The sequence below is a fragment of the Ranitomeya imitator genome, chromosome 2, assembly GCF_032444005.1.
Source record: "Ranitomeya imitator isolate aRanImi1 chromosome 2, aRanImi1.pri, whole genome shotgun sequence".
Classification (NCBI taxonomy): Eukaryota; Metazoa; Chordata; class Amphibia; order Anura; family Dendrobatidae; genus Ranitomeya; species Ranitomeya imitator.
In genome coordinates this window covers 252,169,367-252,187,594 of record NC_091283.1, presented here as the reverse complement: position 1 = coordinate 252,187,594, position 18,228 = coordinate 252,169,367, and the positions used below count along the sequence as shown (strand labels likewise).

General features: G+C 45.0%; 1 protein-coding gene across 1 annotated transcript in view; it reads right to left on the bottom strand.

The window, feature by feature from the left end:
• Positions 1 to 5,206: 5,206 nt before the first annotated feature.
• The window catches only part of LOC138662936 (oocyte zinc finger protein XlCOF22-like), a 39,876-nt gene continuing 26,854 nt past the window's right edge, over positions 5,207 to 18,228 (bottom strand). The window contains exons 2-7 of the mRNA XM_069748948.1: positions 17,110 to 17,259; positions 16,801 to 16,980; positions 16,595 to 16,718; positions 16,414 to 16,511; positions 16,125 to 16,215; positions 5,207 to 7,846 (exon numbers count right to left, since the gene is read on the bottom strand). Of these exons, the coding sequence (XP_069605049.1) occupies positions 6,573 to 7,846; positions 16,125 to 16,215; positions 16,414 to 16,511; positions 16,595 to 16,718; positions 16,801 to 16,980; positions 17,110 to 17,259 (1,917 nt within the window). The 3' untranslated portion in view covers positions 5,207 to 6,572. The remainder of the gene's footprint in view (positions 7,847 to 16,124; positions 16,216 to 16,413; positions 16,512 to 16,594; positions 16,719 to 16,800; positions 16,981 to 17,109; positions 17,260 to 18,228) is intronic.

Sequence of the window (18,228 nt, the reverse complement as noted above, 5' to 3'; positions counted from 1 at the left end):
TGATGTCCATTAGGGTTCCCCTATACATAGAATAATGTCCTCAATGATCCCCCAAAACACAGTATAATAGTTAATAGTTTTCTAACACTGTGTGTCGCCTGCACTGAGAGTCACACTGCCAGGAGGAAATTAGCTTTATTCCTCACTGCAGCCTCGGGGGCGGCGCCAGCACGGTTTCAGTCACCGCTCTGAGTATAGAGCAGCAGCTGTAACTGCGCCTCTTAGGGTATGTGCACACATTGCGGATTCCCCACAGATTTACTGCGGATTTTGTTGGTTTTGTGTGGATTTCGCCTGCGTTTTTACACCTGCGGATTCCTATTACGGAATAGGTGTAAAATGCTGCAGAGTCCTCACAAAGAATTGACATGCTGCGGAAAATAAACGGCAGCGTTTCCACGCGGAATTTTCCGCAGCATGTGCACTGCGGATTTTGGTTTCCATAGGTTTACATGGTACTCTACACCGCATGGAAAACTGCTGCAGATCCACAGCCAAATCCACAATGTGTGCACATAGCCTTGACGCGCCATTCCAGCAGTCAAATAAAAAAAAATGCTGGAGTGATGCTTAAGGGAATGTGCACACGTCAGGATTTCTTGCAGAAATTTTCCTGACAAAAAACGGACATTTCTGCCAGAAATCCGCATGTTTTTTTCGCGTTTTTTGACGCGTTTTTTGTGCGTTTTTTCCCAAATGCATAGAATTGCGGGAAAAACGCAGAAAATCCGCAAAAATAATGAACATGCTCATTTTTTTACCGCGATGCGTTTTTTTTTCGCGGAAAAGCGCGAAAAAACCTGAACGTGTGCACATAGCCTAAATGTGATGTAGCTTATGGCTTACCCAGCTGGTTAGTATAATATGCCCCTACCTCCCCATCCCAGAGAGCAACCATTACATGTGATGGAGTGCATATAATCTGGTAACAATCTAATAATCAGCCCCCCAGTGCCTGTCGCCCCTCACCCACCTCAGCCCTCACAATACCCTTCTCACATTCACCCCCCAGTTCCCTGTCCCCCTCCACCACCTAAGCCCCCACAACACCCCCCATCCTCTCACATTTATTTACCCCCCAGGGACTATGACATGCCTATCAATCTTATCCCCACTTACCAATGAAGATTGCAGCAGGACCAGGAAGTAGCTGAATAAAATGCAGGAGGGCACTAGGACCCAGCGTGCTGCCCTGAGCCAGTCCCAGCGTGCACAGGGAGGGAAGAAACCTGCAGCCTGGGAGAAGCTTCTGAGGTCAGCACAATACAGTGCAGGAGGGAGACGTGGTCACTGGTCACTGTCCGACCAGCGTGCAGAATCTCCTTCCGGAGAGCAGGCATTTTACTGCTCTCCTCCTGTGCAGCATTGTGCCTCAGCACAGAAGAGGCAGTGCCGCCTCCCAGTGGGCCCCTTCATGTGACCGGGCCCGGGGCGAAGGCCCCCTGTGCCCCCCCAGTAGCTACGCTACTGCTAATAACTGTTGGACACAGTAATGTTTCTGCCTTGAAATGTGGTTTATTGTACTAACAGAAAATGTGCAATCTGCATTCAAACAAAATTTGACAGGTGCATAAGCATGGACACCCGTATCATTTTCTTGTTTTAAATACTCCTACCTACATTTTACTGACTTCCTTAAGCATTTTTTTTTGTTTTCTAACCTCATTGAGCCTTGAACAGCCAGGTGTATGCAATCATGAAAAAAGCTACTTAAAGTGGCCACTTGCAAGTTGTTCTCCTGTTTGAATCTCCTCTGAAGAGTGGCATCATGGGCTCCTCAAAACAACTGTCTAATGATCTGAAAACAAAGATTATTCAACATAGTTGTTCAGGGGAAGGATACAAAAAGCTGTCTCAGAGATTTAACCTGTCAATTTCCACTGTGAGGAACATAGTAAGGAAATGGAAGAACACAGGTACAGTTCTTGTTAAGGCCAGAAGTGGCAGGCCAAGAAAAACATCAGAAAGGCAGAGAAGAATGGTGAGATCAGTCAAGGACAATCCTCAGACCACCTCCAGAGAGCTGCAGCATCAACTTGCTGCAGATGGTGTCACTGTGCATCGGTCAACTATACAATGCACTTTGCACAAGGAGAAGCTGTATGGGAGAGTGATGCGAAAGAAGCCGTTTCTGCAAGCACGCCACAAACTGAGTCGGCTGAGGTATACAAAAGCACATTTGGAGAAGCCAATTTCTTTTTGGAAGAAGGTCCTGTGGACTGATGAAACCAAGATTGAGTTGTTTGGTCATACAAAAAGGCGTTATGCATGGCGGCCAAAAACACAGCATTCCAAGAAAAACACTTGCTACCCACAGTAAAATTTGGTGGAGGTTCCATCATGCTTTGGGGCTGTGTGGCCAATGCCGGAACCGGGAATCTTGTTAAAGTTGAGGGACGCACGGATTCCTCTCAGTATCAGCAGATTCTTGACAATAATGTTCATGAATCAGTGACAAAGTTGAAGTTACGCAGGGGATGGATCTTTCAGCAAGACAATGATCCAAAACACCGCTCCAAATCTACTCAGGCATTCATGCAGAGGAACAATTACACTGTTCTGGAATGGCCATCCCAGTCCCCAGACCTGAATATCATTGAACATCTGTGGGATCATTTGAAGAGGGCTGTCCATGCTCGGCGACCATCAAGCTTAACTGAACTGGAATTGTTTTGTAAAGAGGAAAGGTCAAAAATACCTTCATCCGAAATGTTACATAATTTTGGGACTTTCATATTTTCAATAAATATCTCATTTTGATGCATTAGTGCCAGATTTTTCTCCTAATTTAGAGCGGCATTAGCTGTATCTGTATAAATAGGTATAAAGCGAACCCGGCATTGTCAGGGTGACGCTGTTACACCGAATAAAATGGTTCCTGGGTTGGAGAAATCCGTCTTGTGTTTCTTACTTTAATCTGTGGTTGAAGTTAATGAGAAGCTTCATCCCAGAAAAAGAAGTTCCTGATTTTGGGCCCCCTGCAGTCTGTGGCAGAGGGGTCTGTGTCGGCACGGTAATAAATTGTGTTATCTCCAGCTTCACAGAAGGACGATAACACCATAGAAATGATAATAATAGGCCTCAGTTATATCTGTTTACAAGGAAAACTGTTGCTCACATCAACCAATCACAGCTCAGCATTGATCTTCTAAACAGCTCTGGTGAAGTGAAAGATGCTTAGTGATTGGTTGATGTGGTCAACACAGGCATTGAAAGCTGTTGTGGTCAAGATGATGTGCCTATGAAATATATACATTAGATATTATATACACTGCTCAAAAAAGTAAAGGGAACACAAACAACAGAATATAACTCCAAGTAAATCAGACTTCTGTGAAATCAAACTGTCCACTTAGGATGCAACACTGATTGACTATCAATTTCACGTGCTGCTGTGCAAATGGAATAGACAACAGATGGAAATTATTGCCAATTATCAAGACACATTCAATAAAGGGGTGGTTCTGCAGGTGGAGACCACAGACCACATCTCAGTACCAATTCTTTCTGGCTAATGTTTTGGTCACTTTTGAATGTTGGTTGTGCTTTCACACTCGTGGTAGCATGAGACGGACTCTACAACCTACACAAGTGGCTCAGGTAGTGCAGCTCATCCAGGATGGCACATCAATGCAATCTGTGGCAAGATGGTTTGCTGTGTCTGTTAGCGTACTGTCCAGAGGCTGGAGGTGCTACCAGGAGACAGGCCAGTACACCAGGACATGTGGAGGGGGCCATAGGAGGGCAACAACCCAGCAGCAGGACCGCTACCTCAGCCTTTATGCAAGGAAGAACAGGAGGGGCACTGCCAGATCCCTGCAAAATGACCTCCAGCAGGCCACAAATGTGCATGTGTCTGCACAAACAGTTAGAAACCGACTCCATGAGGATGGAGCGCCCGACGTCCACAGATGAGGGTTGTGCTCACAGACCCACACCATGCAGGATGCTTGGCATTTGCCACAGAACACCAGGATTGGCAAATTCGCCACTGGCGCCCTGTGCTCTTCACAGATGAAAGCAGGTTCACACTGAGCACATGTGAGAGACATGACAGGGTCTGGAGACGCCGTGGAGAGCAATCTGCTGCCTGCAATATCCTTCAGCATGACCGTTTTGGCAGTGGGTCAGTAATGGTGTGGGTTGGCATTTCTTTGGATGGCCGCACAGCCCTCCATGTGCTCACCAGAGGTAGCCTGACTGCCATTAGGTACCAAGATGAGATCCTCAGACCCCTTTTGAGACCGTATGATGGTGCGGTTGGCCCTGGGTTCCGCCTAATGCAGGACTAATGCCAGACCTCATGTGGCTGGAGTGTGTCAACAGTTCCTGCAAGATGAAGGCATTAAAGCTATGGACTGGCCCGTCCGTTCCCCAGACCTGAATCCAACACATCTGTTACATGATATCTTGCTCCATCCACCAACGTCATGTTGCACCACCACAGACTGTCCAGGAATACTCTGGAACTCTCTACCCCAACACATCAGACTCTCGCCTACCATAGAAACCTTCAAAAAGAACCTGAAGACTCACCTCTTCCGACAAGCCTACAGCCTGCAGGGATCCTGAAGTTACGGAACCGCCGCACAACCTGCCCTACCCTCTCCTAGTGTTTCATCACCCATCCCCTCCAGACTGTGAGCCCTCGTGGGCAGGGTCCTCCCTCCTTATGTACCTGTGTGCCTTATTTGCTCATGTTTAAGGTATTTGTCTATATTTGCCCCGTATTCACATGTAAAGTGCCATGGAATAAATGGCGCTATAAAAATGTATAATAATAATTGGCGGATGCTTTAGTAAAGATTTTGGAGGAGATCCCTCTGGAGACCATCCGCCGCCTCATCAGGAGCATGCTCAGGCATTGTAGGGAGGTGACACAGGCACGTGGAGGCCACCCACACACTACAGAGCATCATTTCCTTGTCTTGAGGCATTTCCACTGAAGCTGGATCAACCTGCAATTTGATTTTCCACTTTGATTTTGAGCATCATTCCAACTCCAGACCTCCATGGGATATTAGTTATGATTTACATTGATCATTTTTAGGTTTTACTGTTCTCAATGCATTCCACTATATAATGAATAAAGATTTACAACTGGAATATTTCAGTCAGTGATATCTAGGATGTGCGATTTTAGTGTTCCCTTTATTTTTTTGAGCAGTGTAATATATATATATATATATATATATTTATTGTACGGGGCTTTGCGTGTGGAATGGGTGTGGCTATGTGGAGTGGGTGTGGCTTCATACACACACATACATATATGTATGTATACAGGATTGATTACCACTTATGTCTCTGTAAAAACAATCCCTTTTAACGCCTTTCCAACATCAGGCATGTTGGACTACTTTCCTTTGATGTCGGCTCCAGCGCTGAGCCACATCTTTTCTGGTACGTCAGCAAGAGCGCTGGAAATCCCGCCCAGTCACATGATCGCGGGTCACTGATGGGTTGGCATTACAACAAGAGGTCTCCCCTTGAAGTCTACGGTTGTCACAGCCGGATTGCTATGATCGCTGCCCACTAGCCGAAAACGCAGGAACCATGGACCGTCTCGCCGAACTCCCGCTCTCCTTTTAACATGGGCAAAACGCTACTCAGGCAACACAGGGTGAGGGTAAAACAGTGTGGCATAGCTTTATTGAACCACAAAACAGGCAGATAACATATAGAACAGTCCCAGCACAGTACTCAAAATGGTGCATATTAGAGTCTCACCCTTCTGCTGACTCACCTGGATACTAGCAGCTGTGACTACAGATCTTCCAGGGACGCTACCTCACCTGTGGCACGCACACAGAGAGGAGGTAACGACAAGCATAGGAAGATGCCAGTCCACACAGGCCAGTTGATCCTATGATCACAACCTGGCTTCAAATTACAGGGTCGGTTACTCCACCTGTGGCACGCACACAGAGAGGAGGTAATGACAAGCGTAGGAAGATGGCAGTCCATACAAGGCCAGTTGATCTGAGGATCACAACCTGGCTTCATATTCCAGGGTCGGTTACTCCACCTGTATTTTCAAATACTATCTATTCCTGAAACTGGAGTGGCTTATAAACTTACAAAGTATTTAGTTTGAGGTCTGGGATCTGCCAATATGTGGTTGGTTTTCTGACTGTTTCGGATAACATGATACATATGACTTTAGTTTTTTTTGTCTAGTCTCGCTTGAATATAGGTCAATATTAAATAGTCTCCTGAGGAGTCACTTTTGGTGGGGACGATGAAACCCGTAGAAATGAGAGGCTTAGAGTGAGTGTGTATACGTCACCTCACCCTATATACTCAACTGTGGGGTACATGTTTTTTCAATTAGTCACCTACTGAATAACCTTCAGGGGGTGAATTATGGGTATAGTTTTACATTTGGAATTAATAAAGCTTAGTTTTATCCTTTTGTCAGCAAACATGAGGAATGACAGGAGACATCTCATTTAAAAAGATTCAATTTTGGTTAAAACTATTCCAACATTATGAACATAAAAAGGCTTCTCCCCTATGTGACGTCTCTGATGTTTATTAACAGTTTATTTCCAAGTAAAATATTTCCCACATTAGGAAAATGTAAAAGTTTTCTCCTCTGTGTGACTGCACTGATGTCTAACAAGAAGCGATTTCCATTTAAAACATTTCCCACATTCTGAACAGGAAAAAGGCTTCTCCCCTGTATGAGTTCTCTGGTGACTAACCAAATATGATTTCTGGCTAAAACATTTCCCACATACTGAACACGAAAAAGGTTTCTTCCCTGTATGAGTTCTCTGGTGACTAACCAAATATGATTTCTGGCTAAAACATTTCCCACATACTGAACACGAAAAAGGCTTCTCCCCTGTATGAGTTCTCTGGTGACTAACCAAATATGATTTCTGGCTAAAACATTTCCCACATACTGAACACAAAAAAGGCTTCTCTCTTGTGTGAGTTCTTTGGTGTGTAACAAGACTCCTTTTCTGGTTAAAACATTTCCCACATTCTGAACAGGAAAAAGGCTTCTCCCCTGTGTGAGATATTTGGTGTGTAACAAGACTCCCTTTCTGGTTAAAGCATTTCCCACATTCTGAACATGAAAATGGCTTCTCCCCTGTGTGAGATATTTGGTGTCTAACAAGACTCTCTTTGAAGGTAAAACATTTCCCACATTCTGAACAGGAAAAAGGCTTCTCCCCTGTGTGAGTTCTCTGGTGACTAACAAGAAGCACTTTCAATTTAAAACATTTCCCACATTCTGAACAGGAATAAGGTTTCTCCCCTGTGTGAGTTCTATGGTGATTAACAAATTCTGATTTCCATTTAAAACCTTTCCCACATTCTGAACATGAATAAGGCTTCTCCCCTGTGTGAGTTCTATGGTGATTAACCAAATCTGATTTCCATTTAAAACATTTCCCACATTCTGAACATGAATAAGGCTTCTCCCCTGTGTGAGTTCTATGGTGATTAACCAAATCTGATTTCCATTTAAAACATTTCCCACATTCTGAACATGAAAAAGGCTTCTCCCCTGTGTGAGTTCTTTGGTGCTTAACAAGATGCCATTTCTTGTTAAAACATTTCCCACACTCTGAACATGAAACTGACTTATTTGCTTTAGGGGCAGTTTGTTTTTTAATGCCTCTTTTGTGACTTTGATTTTCCTTAGTAGCCAGTAATGAATCAGAAGATGGGACGCGTTTCATAGGATCAGATGATAGATCTTTGCTGTGAATGGATGATGATATATCTGGAGTAACAGCAATCACTTCAGTTGTATCTTGTAGGATCTCAAGATCATCAGATTTAAAAATTGAAGATGTCAACTGTCCCTCTGATCTCCTGGTACAGTCATCTGCTAAGATAAAAAAAAAAAATTTTAATAACATATCCTTGAGTTTTATATTTTTGAACATTTCTACTTAAACTGTCCATAAAAATGGCAAGCGATGTAAAAAACTTTAATTATTTACCAAGACAATGACAGTTCACAGTCTAATAGAAAACCTTGTTGGATGAACCAGTAGTGCGTGGTGTTCAATTGTTTGTTCATTCTGCCTCCCAAATATTGAATAAAAAGAAACCAATCAATGTTATGTAGGCAAAAATAATGCAGGAAAAGACTTGAAAAAATCCAGCTCCAGGAGAAAGAAATAATATTTTTGGTAAAATCCAACTTGATTAAGAATATAATGATAACAAATCCCAATAACAAGTGGCTGACAAAAGGATCACGTAACAACCCATCACTGAATCAGTTCAGTGAGGGCTGTTACATGATCCTTTTGTCAGCCACTTGTTATTGGGATTTTTTTTCATTATATTCTTCATAAAGTTGGATTTTACCAAAAACACGGGTATTACATACCTGGTAATGTGTTTTTTCATGAGACATGACGGCACCTTGAGAGAGGGGATCCACCCATCAAGGACAAGAAACCTTCAAGATAAATGGGTGGCTCCTCTCTCCACATCAGTTGTTTTACAGAGTACGAGAGGAACTCTGCTGGTTAGTGTACACATAAATAATACATCCTATATGGTTCTATTCACCGATATCCCAGGGAGTGTATAATACAAATAATGCTAATAATGCACCCAAGTAATGACGTGATCAAAAGGGTGGGAATATAAGGGTGCCATCAAGTCTCATGAAAAAACACATTACCAGGTATGTAATACCTGTGTTTTTCCATCATACATGACGGCGCCACCACCCCTACGCGCATTTCGGCGTGCGTGCCTTCTTCCGGAAGGAGGCACGCACGCCGAAACGCGCGTATGGGTGGTGGCGCCGCAGGTCTGAGGTAAATATGCTGTACTAATTGTATTTACTGACCTGTATGTTAGCTTGGATGTGGTTGCTGGATGTATTTTTACCAGCGTAGTGTTACTTATTCCAATACATATGGATCACTAGCACACCAATGTTTGCTATAGGGATTGTAATGTTGATCAAGAGCAATTTATTAACCTCTTACCTGCGGCCCCTGGTGTAGTTGTCACCCTTCAGAGTTTCCCATCTTGTATTTATGTATTTTTAATAATATTGTGTGTATTTAATAAATATGCTTTTGATAATGATCCCTCTCTGTGCAGCATTTCTATGTAGGGTATATCTGTCGTAATTGCACGGGATTCCTTTGTATAGTAATCCCTTTATAGACACAGGTGTATTGTTTATAACACACTGTGTATTGTGTATCAACTTCGGCTTAGATTTGGTCGATGGTAGCATCTGCTGTCTCCGACCACGACGTCGCCATGGCCCTCGTGGAATGGGCTTTCAGACCCTGTGGAACAACCCTGCCTGCACTACTATACGCTAGAATAATGGCCTCTCTCACCCATCTAGCGATAGTTTGTTTTGAGGCTTTAAGGCCCTTCCTTGACCCCTGGAACGAAACAAATAAAGCCTGCTGTTTCCTCCAGGATTTTGTCATCTCTAAATACTGTAGGATACATCTCCTGACGTCTAGGTAATGGAGTCTCTCCTCTTTTTTGTTACTAGGATTGGGACAGAAAGAGGGTAGGGTTATATCCTGAGCCCTATGGAATCTCGATACCACTTTGGGGAGATATGCCGGATCTAATTTTAATACAACCCTATCGTCCATAATTTGTGTGTAAGGGGGGGTCAGCTGACAGCACGTGTAGATCCCCCACCCTACGGGTAGATGTAAGTGCCGCTAACAAAGCTGTCTTTAATGTCAGTACTTTATCTGATGTTGTATTTAACGGCTCAAAGGGGCTTTCTGTCAACGCTAAATTTAGATCCCATGGTGGAGGAGTAGGGGATGGAACAGAGTCAGCTCTACTACAGGCTCGGATGAACCTCACCACCCACCTATTGCTTGCCAGGTCACAGTTGAATAAGGCTGCTATGGCTGAAATGTGTACTTTGAAGGTACTAACAGCTAATCCCAGATCTAAGCCCTTTTGCAGGAACTCCAGTATTGCCACTATCAGGACCTCCCCTTCATGTATTGGCCCTGAGCTGGAGAGGAATTTCTTCCATATTCTCCCATAGATCTTGGTCGTTACTGGTTTTCTGCTACTGAGCAAGGTGGATATTAAACCAGCTGAGAACCCTTCTTTCTCTAACAACGACCGTTCAAATGCCAGGCTGTCAAATGTAGCCCGGAAGTCTGCGGGTGGTTCAAGGGACACTGTGTTAGAATGTCCTGGTCTTCCGGGAGAACCCATGGGTCCGTCACTGACATCACTCTCAGCCAGTAAAACCATGGTCTTTTCGGCCAGAAGGGAGCTATCACAATTACCCTGGCCTTGTCCTCTCTGATCTTCTTCAGACCTGCTGAGATTAGACATATCGGTGGGAAGGCATACAGGAGTTCTGACGTCCATTCTATGCTGAAGGCGTCTACTTCGAACGCCCTGTCTGCTGGGTTCAGGGAGCAGAGCTTTTGAACTTTTTTGTTGGCTTTTGAGGCAAAGAGGTCTACACTGGGTCTTCCCCACATGTGCACTATCCGTTGAAAAATGGACTTTTTTAGGGACCATTCCTCTTGCCTCAAGTGGTTCCTGCTTAAAAAGTCTGCCTTTATATTGTCCACACCTCTAATATGCAGGGCCGATAATGAAAGGAAATGCCTTTTGGCTAGAGTCATGAGAATTCTGGTTATGTGCATCAGTGACCGAGAACGGGTGCCCCCCTGGTGTTTCACATATGCGACCGCTGTTCGGTTGTCCGATAGGACTCTCACATGATGCCCTGCCAAGTGTGGAAGTAATCTCTCTAGCGCCTTTTCTATTGCTAGGAGTTCCCACTCGTTTGAGGATATATTTTTCTCCTCTTGAGCTCAGGGGTCTTGGACCCATAGTGTGTCTGAGTGAGCTCCCCATCCCCATGGACTGGCGTCCGTTGGGATTACCTTGGAGGCTGTGTATGTCCAGGGAACTCCTCATTTGTTTGATCTTTTTCCTCTGGGAGGCGACACTCCTGCACCACGGAGTCTACTGTTATCCCTAGGAAATTCTGGACCATTGCTGGCTCTAGTTTGGATTTCTTGAGGTTCAGTTGCCATCCTAGTGTCTGTAGAGTGTCCATCACTATTCTGACCTGCTCCTGACAGTGAGAAAAGTTTTTCCTCACTATCAGGAAGTCATCTAAGTAGGGTATTATCAGAGTGTCTTTTTCTCTGAGATGTGCTGTGACCTCTGCAATCAGTTTTGTAAACACCCATGAGGTTGTTGATATCCCAAAGGGCAGAGCCCTGTACTAAAAGTGACGTAGCTGTGACCCCATCTGAACTGCCACTCTGAGAAATTGACGTTCTTGTTGTCTGATTGGGACGTGATAATAAGCGTCCTTGAGGTCTAGGATGGACATGTAACACTGAGGATATAGAAGTTTCACCGCTGATTTTATGGTCTCCATTTTGAAAGATGGAATTATTAGATATTTGTTGAGGCCTTTTAAATTTATTATTGTCCTCCAAGAATTGTCCGGTTATTTTATGAGAAAAAGGGGGGAGTAAAACCCTTCCATCCTTTCCTCTGTTGGAACTTCGTCCAAGACGTGTTTGTCTAGGAGTGATATTATTTCTCCTTCCAGACTGTCTTGTTTCTCTTGGGAGGGTTGTACCGGGGTCTGCATGTATCTTCTTGGAGGCCAGTGGTGGAATTTTAGTTTTAGGCCTGATCCTATGATCTGTCGGATCCATATGCTGGAGGAGATCCTCTCCCAGGCTGGAAGGAAGTGAGAGAGCCTCCCTCCCACCTGAGAAGGACCGTCTCTGGGAGGGTTTCTTGGTGTCCCTGGGGGACTTGCCAAAATAGAAGCCTTTCCCTCCCCTGGACCGCTTATCGAAGTTGCTCCTGTTTCGGTCTCTATACTGCTGCCTTTGGAATTTTTGGCCTCTCCGAAGGAGCGCCGAAAGGGCTGAATTGGCTGCTTAGGAAAATTTTTCTTTTTGTCACCAGCTTTTTCTAACACTTCGTCTAGTGCCGGTCCGAACAGGAAGTTCCCCTCACATGGCAAAGAGAATATCTTCATGTTTGCCTGAGTATCTCCTGGCCAGCATTTAAGCCATACGGCACGGCGTCCTGTGTTGGCTAAAGCTGCTGATTTTGCTGCCAGTGTAGCTGAGTCAATGATGCTTCAGCTAGAAATACTGCTGCTGCTCTCATGGTTGGTATTGCCTCTAGGAGAGTTTCTCTGGGAACTTTTTGTTCTACCTGTTTCTCCAGGTTGTCTATCCAGATTTTAAGGGATCTGGCTACACAAGTGGCCGCGATAGCTGGCCTTAGTGCCCCTGCTGAGACTACCCATGCCGTTTTCAGGGAACCGTCCACTTTTCTATCCAGAGGTTCTTTTAGAGAACCTAAATCCTCGAATGGCAGGGAGGATTTTCTGGCAACTTTTGAAATTGCCACATCAATCTTCGGGGCTCTATTCCAAGATGAGGACGCCTCCTCTTCAAAAGGATATCTTCTCTTTAGGGAGGTGGTTATCTGGGACCTTTTTTCCGGTTTTTGCCATTCCCTTTTAATCAGTTCTTGTAGCTGATCAATAATAGGGAATGACCTCTGTTTTTTCTTTTGCAGACCACTGAACATAAGTTCTTGGGCTGTCTTTTTAGCCTTCTCATCTACCAGCCCCATGGTAGAGCGAACAGCTTTTATAAACTTATCTGTAGCCTCAGCTGGAAATGCGTCTTCCTCCTCTGAGCTACTATCTGAGCAGTGAGCTGTGTCTGAGTCCTCCTCTGACTCCGAGGAATCTCTTTGGGATGCTACTGAGGGGCTGGATCTGTCCCTAGATCTGGCATCTGTGTCCACTGTCTGCAATGCTTTTACAGACCTCTGATTGGATCAGTGATCTTAGACTCTCTCTCTCCGCTACCGTCTTGTTAATGCAATCCTGACACAGATTTTTATTCCAGGATGGTTTTAATGCTTTTTTGCATAAGGGACATTCCTTGTTTTTAGCCTTTGATTTACACTTCTTGGAGACCTCCTATACTCCACCCACCAATGTATGTAAGAAAAAGAGGGGAGAGACGGAGATAAGAGAAAAGAACAGACATTAGCGTGCTGGACTTTCCCGCAGTTCACTCACCACTGAGACGCTTTCAAAGTACGGGTACCGGATCCGGAGGTTGGCTGGTTTTCTCCGTGTCTCCCAATGAGACTAGGGACCCCTCCTTGATATGGCGATCTGTCCGTACACTGTCTCTCCTGTACCTCTTGCTGTGGCATCAAATGTTCTGGTGAAAAGCTCTCCATCATACACACTACCACATAACACGAGTAGTTACCCTCAACCTGGTCTGGTTTAGTGACACAGGGCAGCACTTCTGGCTCGTTTAAATAGATTCACTTCCTTTTTTTTTTTTTTTAAATGAATCACCTGGTTGATCCTGCCATTACTGGTCGCTTCAGTAGTCAGGTGCATGTGCGCACCTGTCATGATTTGATTACCTAGCTGATCGTGCCTGCACCACTTCCGGTGCTCATAGATGCATTCAATCACCTGGTTGATCCTGCATCTGCCGGCCGCTAGCGCAACACCTGCGCTGTATAATTATGTCAGAGCGCGCACCCGGCAACCACTTCCGGTGCGTGCTATTAGATCCACCATTCACCTGGTTGATCCTGCCTCTGCCCGAATACTGCCGTCGGGTCCTGAGCGTGCACCCGGCCCTTACTTCCAGTGTGCGCTCCTTCAGTGCTCTACCTCCAGGCGCGCACCCAGCGTTCATTTCCGGTGTGCGCCGAAGTTTTCGGCCCTCCTGCCACTCTGCCTGCAACAAAACGTTCCGAGTGCTGCTGCCGGGTATTGTGTGCACGTGCGTACCATACCATACCATTTCCTGAAGCATGGTGCCGGCTGGGCAGAAAGCTCGCACTGTCCCGGGAATGTCCATGCCGCCGGTCTGGAACTCAGGGAGACAGTGTAACACTCACCCCAGTGCTGCCAGACATCGCTCCCAATCCCTCAGCTGCCTCAGGTACCGACCAGGGGGAAAGGGGGGAGACCTGCTCTTAATGCTCGACAGGGAGGGCCCCAAAACCTCCGAGGAGCTTACCTAGCCTGGGCACCGATGTGCCTTACGGGCTGCATGGCCACCTTTGGTCAACAAGGGGGGCACCATAAAAGTGACCCCCGTGGACAGGATTTTAAATCAACAGGGGGGAATGCCACCTGCGGCCGCCGTGGATAATCTTCACCCGAGCAATCCTCACGGGTTGTGGCCATGCTTCGCTCAGGGGGGCATGGAATACATGACCCCCGAGGCGACTACCGGTACCTGGTGACGGGTGCAGCAGACCAGCGCCTGCCCAAATCCACCCGACTCAGGCCCAGGCATCCTCTTCTGTCTTCATCAGAAGTCTTCTATCTTGAGGGTTCCCCGTCAAGGACAGGAAACCAACTGATGTGGAGAGAGGAGCCGCCCCTTTTATCATGAAGGTTTCCTGTCCTTGATGGGCGGATCCCCTCTCTCGTGGTGCCGTCATGTATGATGGAAAAAACAGGTTCCCACACTATTAGTGGCTGAAAGGCTGTTGAAAAGCAACAGAGTTTCTATAAACCAATCCAGAAAATCCACTCTCACTTCTGAGTCTTGCAGTATGCTCAAACAACATTTAGGATCCCTGTATTTAGCAATATTTGTGGTGTGTGTCTCCTGGAGCACAATCTGAGACCTATGTGCTGGGTAATAAAATGGCAGATGTGTAATTTTGACATCCACTTTCCAGAAAGTGGATGTGGATTCAAAATATTCACTCCTCCTACACACGTGGGTCAAAATTGTTGGTAACCCTCATTTAATGACAGAAAACCCCACAATGGTCACAGAAATAACTTGAGTCTGACAAAAGTAATAAATCAAAAATCTATGAAAATGAACAAATGAAAGTCAGACATTGCTTTTCAACCATGCCTCCACAGAATTTAAAACAAATAAAACTCAGGAAATAGGCCTGGACAGAAATGATGGTACCCTTAACTTAACCGCTTTGTGACCGCCAACGGTAGATAAACTTCAGCGCTGCACAAAGCCCCGCTAGCGCCGACGTTTATCTACCGTTTGTCTATGGTCGGCGATTTTGTGCTCATCAGGACCCCCACGTACCTTATAATGCGGGGATTCTGGCACACAACACATCCTGTGACCCCCGACCTCTTTGAGACTTGATTGGTTCAGGTCGTGATGATGTCAGCGTCACACCAGCCAATGAGACAAATCACTAAGAAAGTGTGTTGTAGCAATTAACTTTCCCGGGCGATCTGCCTCATAAAAACGCTGTTTCTCCTCAGATCTCCTGTCAGTGAGAGATTAGAGGTGAAACAGTGTTAGAAGTGCTGCTGGCAACAGCTGTGTCAGTCAGCGATCTTGTTATAAAGTAAAAAAAACAGATAAGGCAGGTTAGGGTTAGTGCTATAGTTAGGGTTAGTGTTGGGGCTAAAGTTAGGGTTTATTCCAAAGTTAGGGTTACTATTAGGCTAAAGAATTAAGCTTTTCTCAATTGTCTCCCCAATAATTTGGTCACGTCAGTGTTTTCGATTTCCGAAAAAAAATAAAATGGCCCATCAGTATTATAGTGTAGAGGAGGCTTATGCACTTTTATGTTCTGACAGCGAAGAAAGTGCAGTGTCAGATGGTGATGTGGATTCCGAGGGCTTTAGTAGCAGCGACAGTGATAGCTCAGAAATGAGCAGTGATTCTAGTCCATCCTCACACACAAGGACCAGTACAACAAGAAGGACAAATAGCGCTTCTGGAGAAATGTCTGCAACTCCGGTAACAATGCCTAGTACTAGTGCTGTCCCTAGTGCTCGTGAGTTGGCGCACACCAATGTCCAAAGGGCTTTGCCTCTTGACGTAGCATTTCCCAGAGGAGGATTCGGCTACTCCATTCATCCCTAATTTTATTGCCATTCCTGGTATAAATGTGGAGGTGGAAAATTTTGGACCAATCAATTTTTTATAATTTGTTTGACAGAGCTTGCTAGAGCATATTATCCTACAAACAAATTCATGTGTGTCCCAATTCATCAGCCAGAATCCATGGTAATCATGGTATTACGGCCGGACTACACCACCGATAAAGCAGCCACAGCCGGTGAATCTGTGACTTCTCTGAATTTAGTGGTTACTACTCACCTGGGTAGTCATATGTAGGAATCTCCTCTTTACACCGCTCATCACCCCTCACATATAACTCTGTAGTATTAATATGGGTCAGATCTTCACCCTGAAACAAATATTGTAAAAGTCACCGACAGATGGAGAAGTCACATCTATGATCAGCTCTAATCCTGCCATCTTCACCGTTCTCATTACACAAGTATAAAACATATAATACTGGTGGATAAAACAAGACTGAGCACAAGACCTTCACCGGCGTCTACACATCATAGGTGAGCTCTCCTGACACCTTCACTCCATCTACCTGATGGTCCTGAGGAGCATTACGATCTTCTTGGTTACAGTCCTGTGGAAGAAGAGGACGGGGACATCTCTCTGGTGTTGTCCTCTTACTGGAGATATCTGGAGGAAACACATACAGGGAGTGAATTCATTCTTTACATACAGATAATTATAGGCCGTGTGTATTTAGTCCTGTCTATTACCTGGAGATGTGAGGGGCTGGGGAACCTCCATTATGACGTTCTTGTACAGATCTCTGTGTCCTTCTAAATACTCCCACTCCTCCATGGAGAAATAGATGGAGACATCCTGACACCTTATAGGAACCTGACACATACAATGATACCGTCATCCCCTGATCCCTTCATAGTATTACTGTATAATGTCCCAGCATTCCCAGCAGTGTCACCTCTCCAGTCAGCAGCTCAATCATCTTGTAGGTGAGTTCTAGGATCTTCTGGTCATTGATGTCCTCATGGATCAGGGGGTGAGGTGGAGGCCCCGTGATTGGGCTCAGGGGTCTTCCCCATCCCTCATACACAGGGTCCTGACAGCGATCACTAGAGGTCTTCTTCACCACTGTGTAATCCTGGTAATGGAGAGACACATTAATAAATCTCACTACAGACATTTCCAGGGTCCTCACCTCTCCAGTTCTGTCCATCTGTTACTCCCATAGATAAGAATGATGTAATATGATGTCATCAGAATCTCTCACCTCTCCAGTAAGCCGGAAAAGGATCTCTAGGGTGAGGTGTAATATCCTCTCCGCCATCTTGTCTCTGTCCATATCCATCTTTGATGGGTAAATCAGGAAAATGTTCTTTTGTAGAAGATCTTCACTGAGAGGATCCGATATTGTAGAGACCTGAATGAGAAGATGAGCCGATGTAGCATCATAAGAATCCTGTAATAATACAATTACTGGAGATAATAAGGGAAACATATGAGGAGATTTATTATTTTACAGTATTTAGTTTCCTTCTTTACATCTACTAATAAATCCTATATATTTAGGCCACAGACAACAAGCAGTTTCTTCCTCGGAGTCGGCAGCTGAATACGTTCCTCATAGACTCATCTTCCATAACGCTAATTCTCGTCTCATTTACCGACCCTGGAATCTGCATTAGCAATACTGCACGAGATATTCATTACACGCGACATGAGAAATAACTACTTCATGGTGAGGACGACATCTTCATCTTCTACTACGACTCTAGAAACATATTTGGCCAGAGTCGGTCACTGACTCCATCACCACCGGCCTCTATATGAAGGTTTCCCGTCTTCCCCGCACTGTAATCTTCTATCACGTTAGATCTCAGCTCTGATTCACACACAGAAGTTTGAGGCTTTTAGAAAAGCTTTTTTGTTTCCACAATCAACGCGGACAGAAATGATCTGATCCCAAAGTCTCCATGTACAGTGATTTATGGGGTTTATTTCTGGGCTTAGGCTGTCCGATATTACAAGAAAAACAGCAGAAAAAAAACAGATATTGAAATGTTTCTAAAGAAAATTGGCTCCAACAATTCTTGTAAAAAGATAAAAACATGGAAAAAGCAGAAGACGCATTTTATAATTTTTAACATGTTAAACATTTATTAAAAAGAAATTAATCTTTTTGTGCACAGAACATAGATGTGCACCGCAGGGACGGCACAGATGAGGCTTCAACAAAAACCCTGGCAGTTTAACCACTTGCTGCTGTGAAATGCAAACATGGCATCTAAGAAGGTGACAGAGTTTGGCTGAATGCCCCCCTGCCCCCAAGTACTGGATTGTATGGGGCGGCCTAGTTATTACGATACTTACATGCCTAATAATGGGGTCT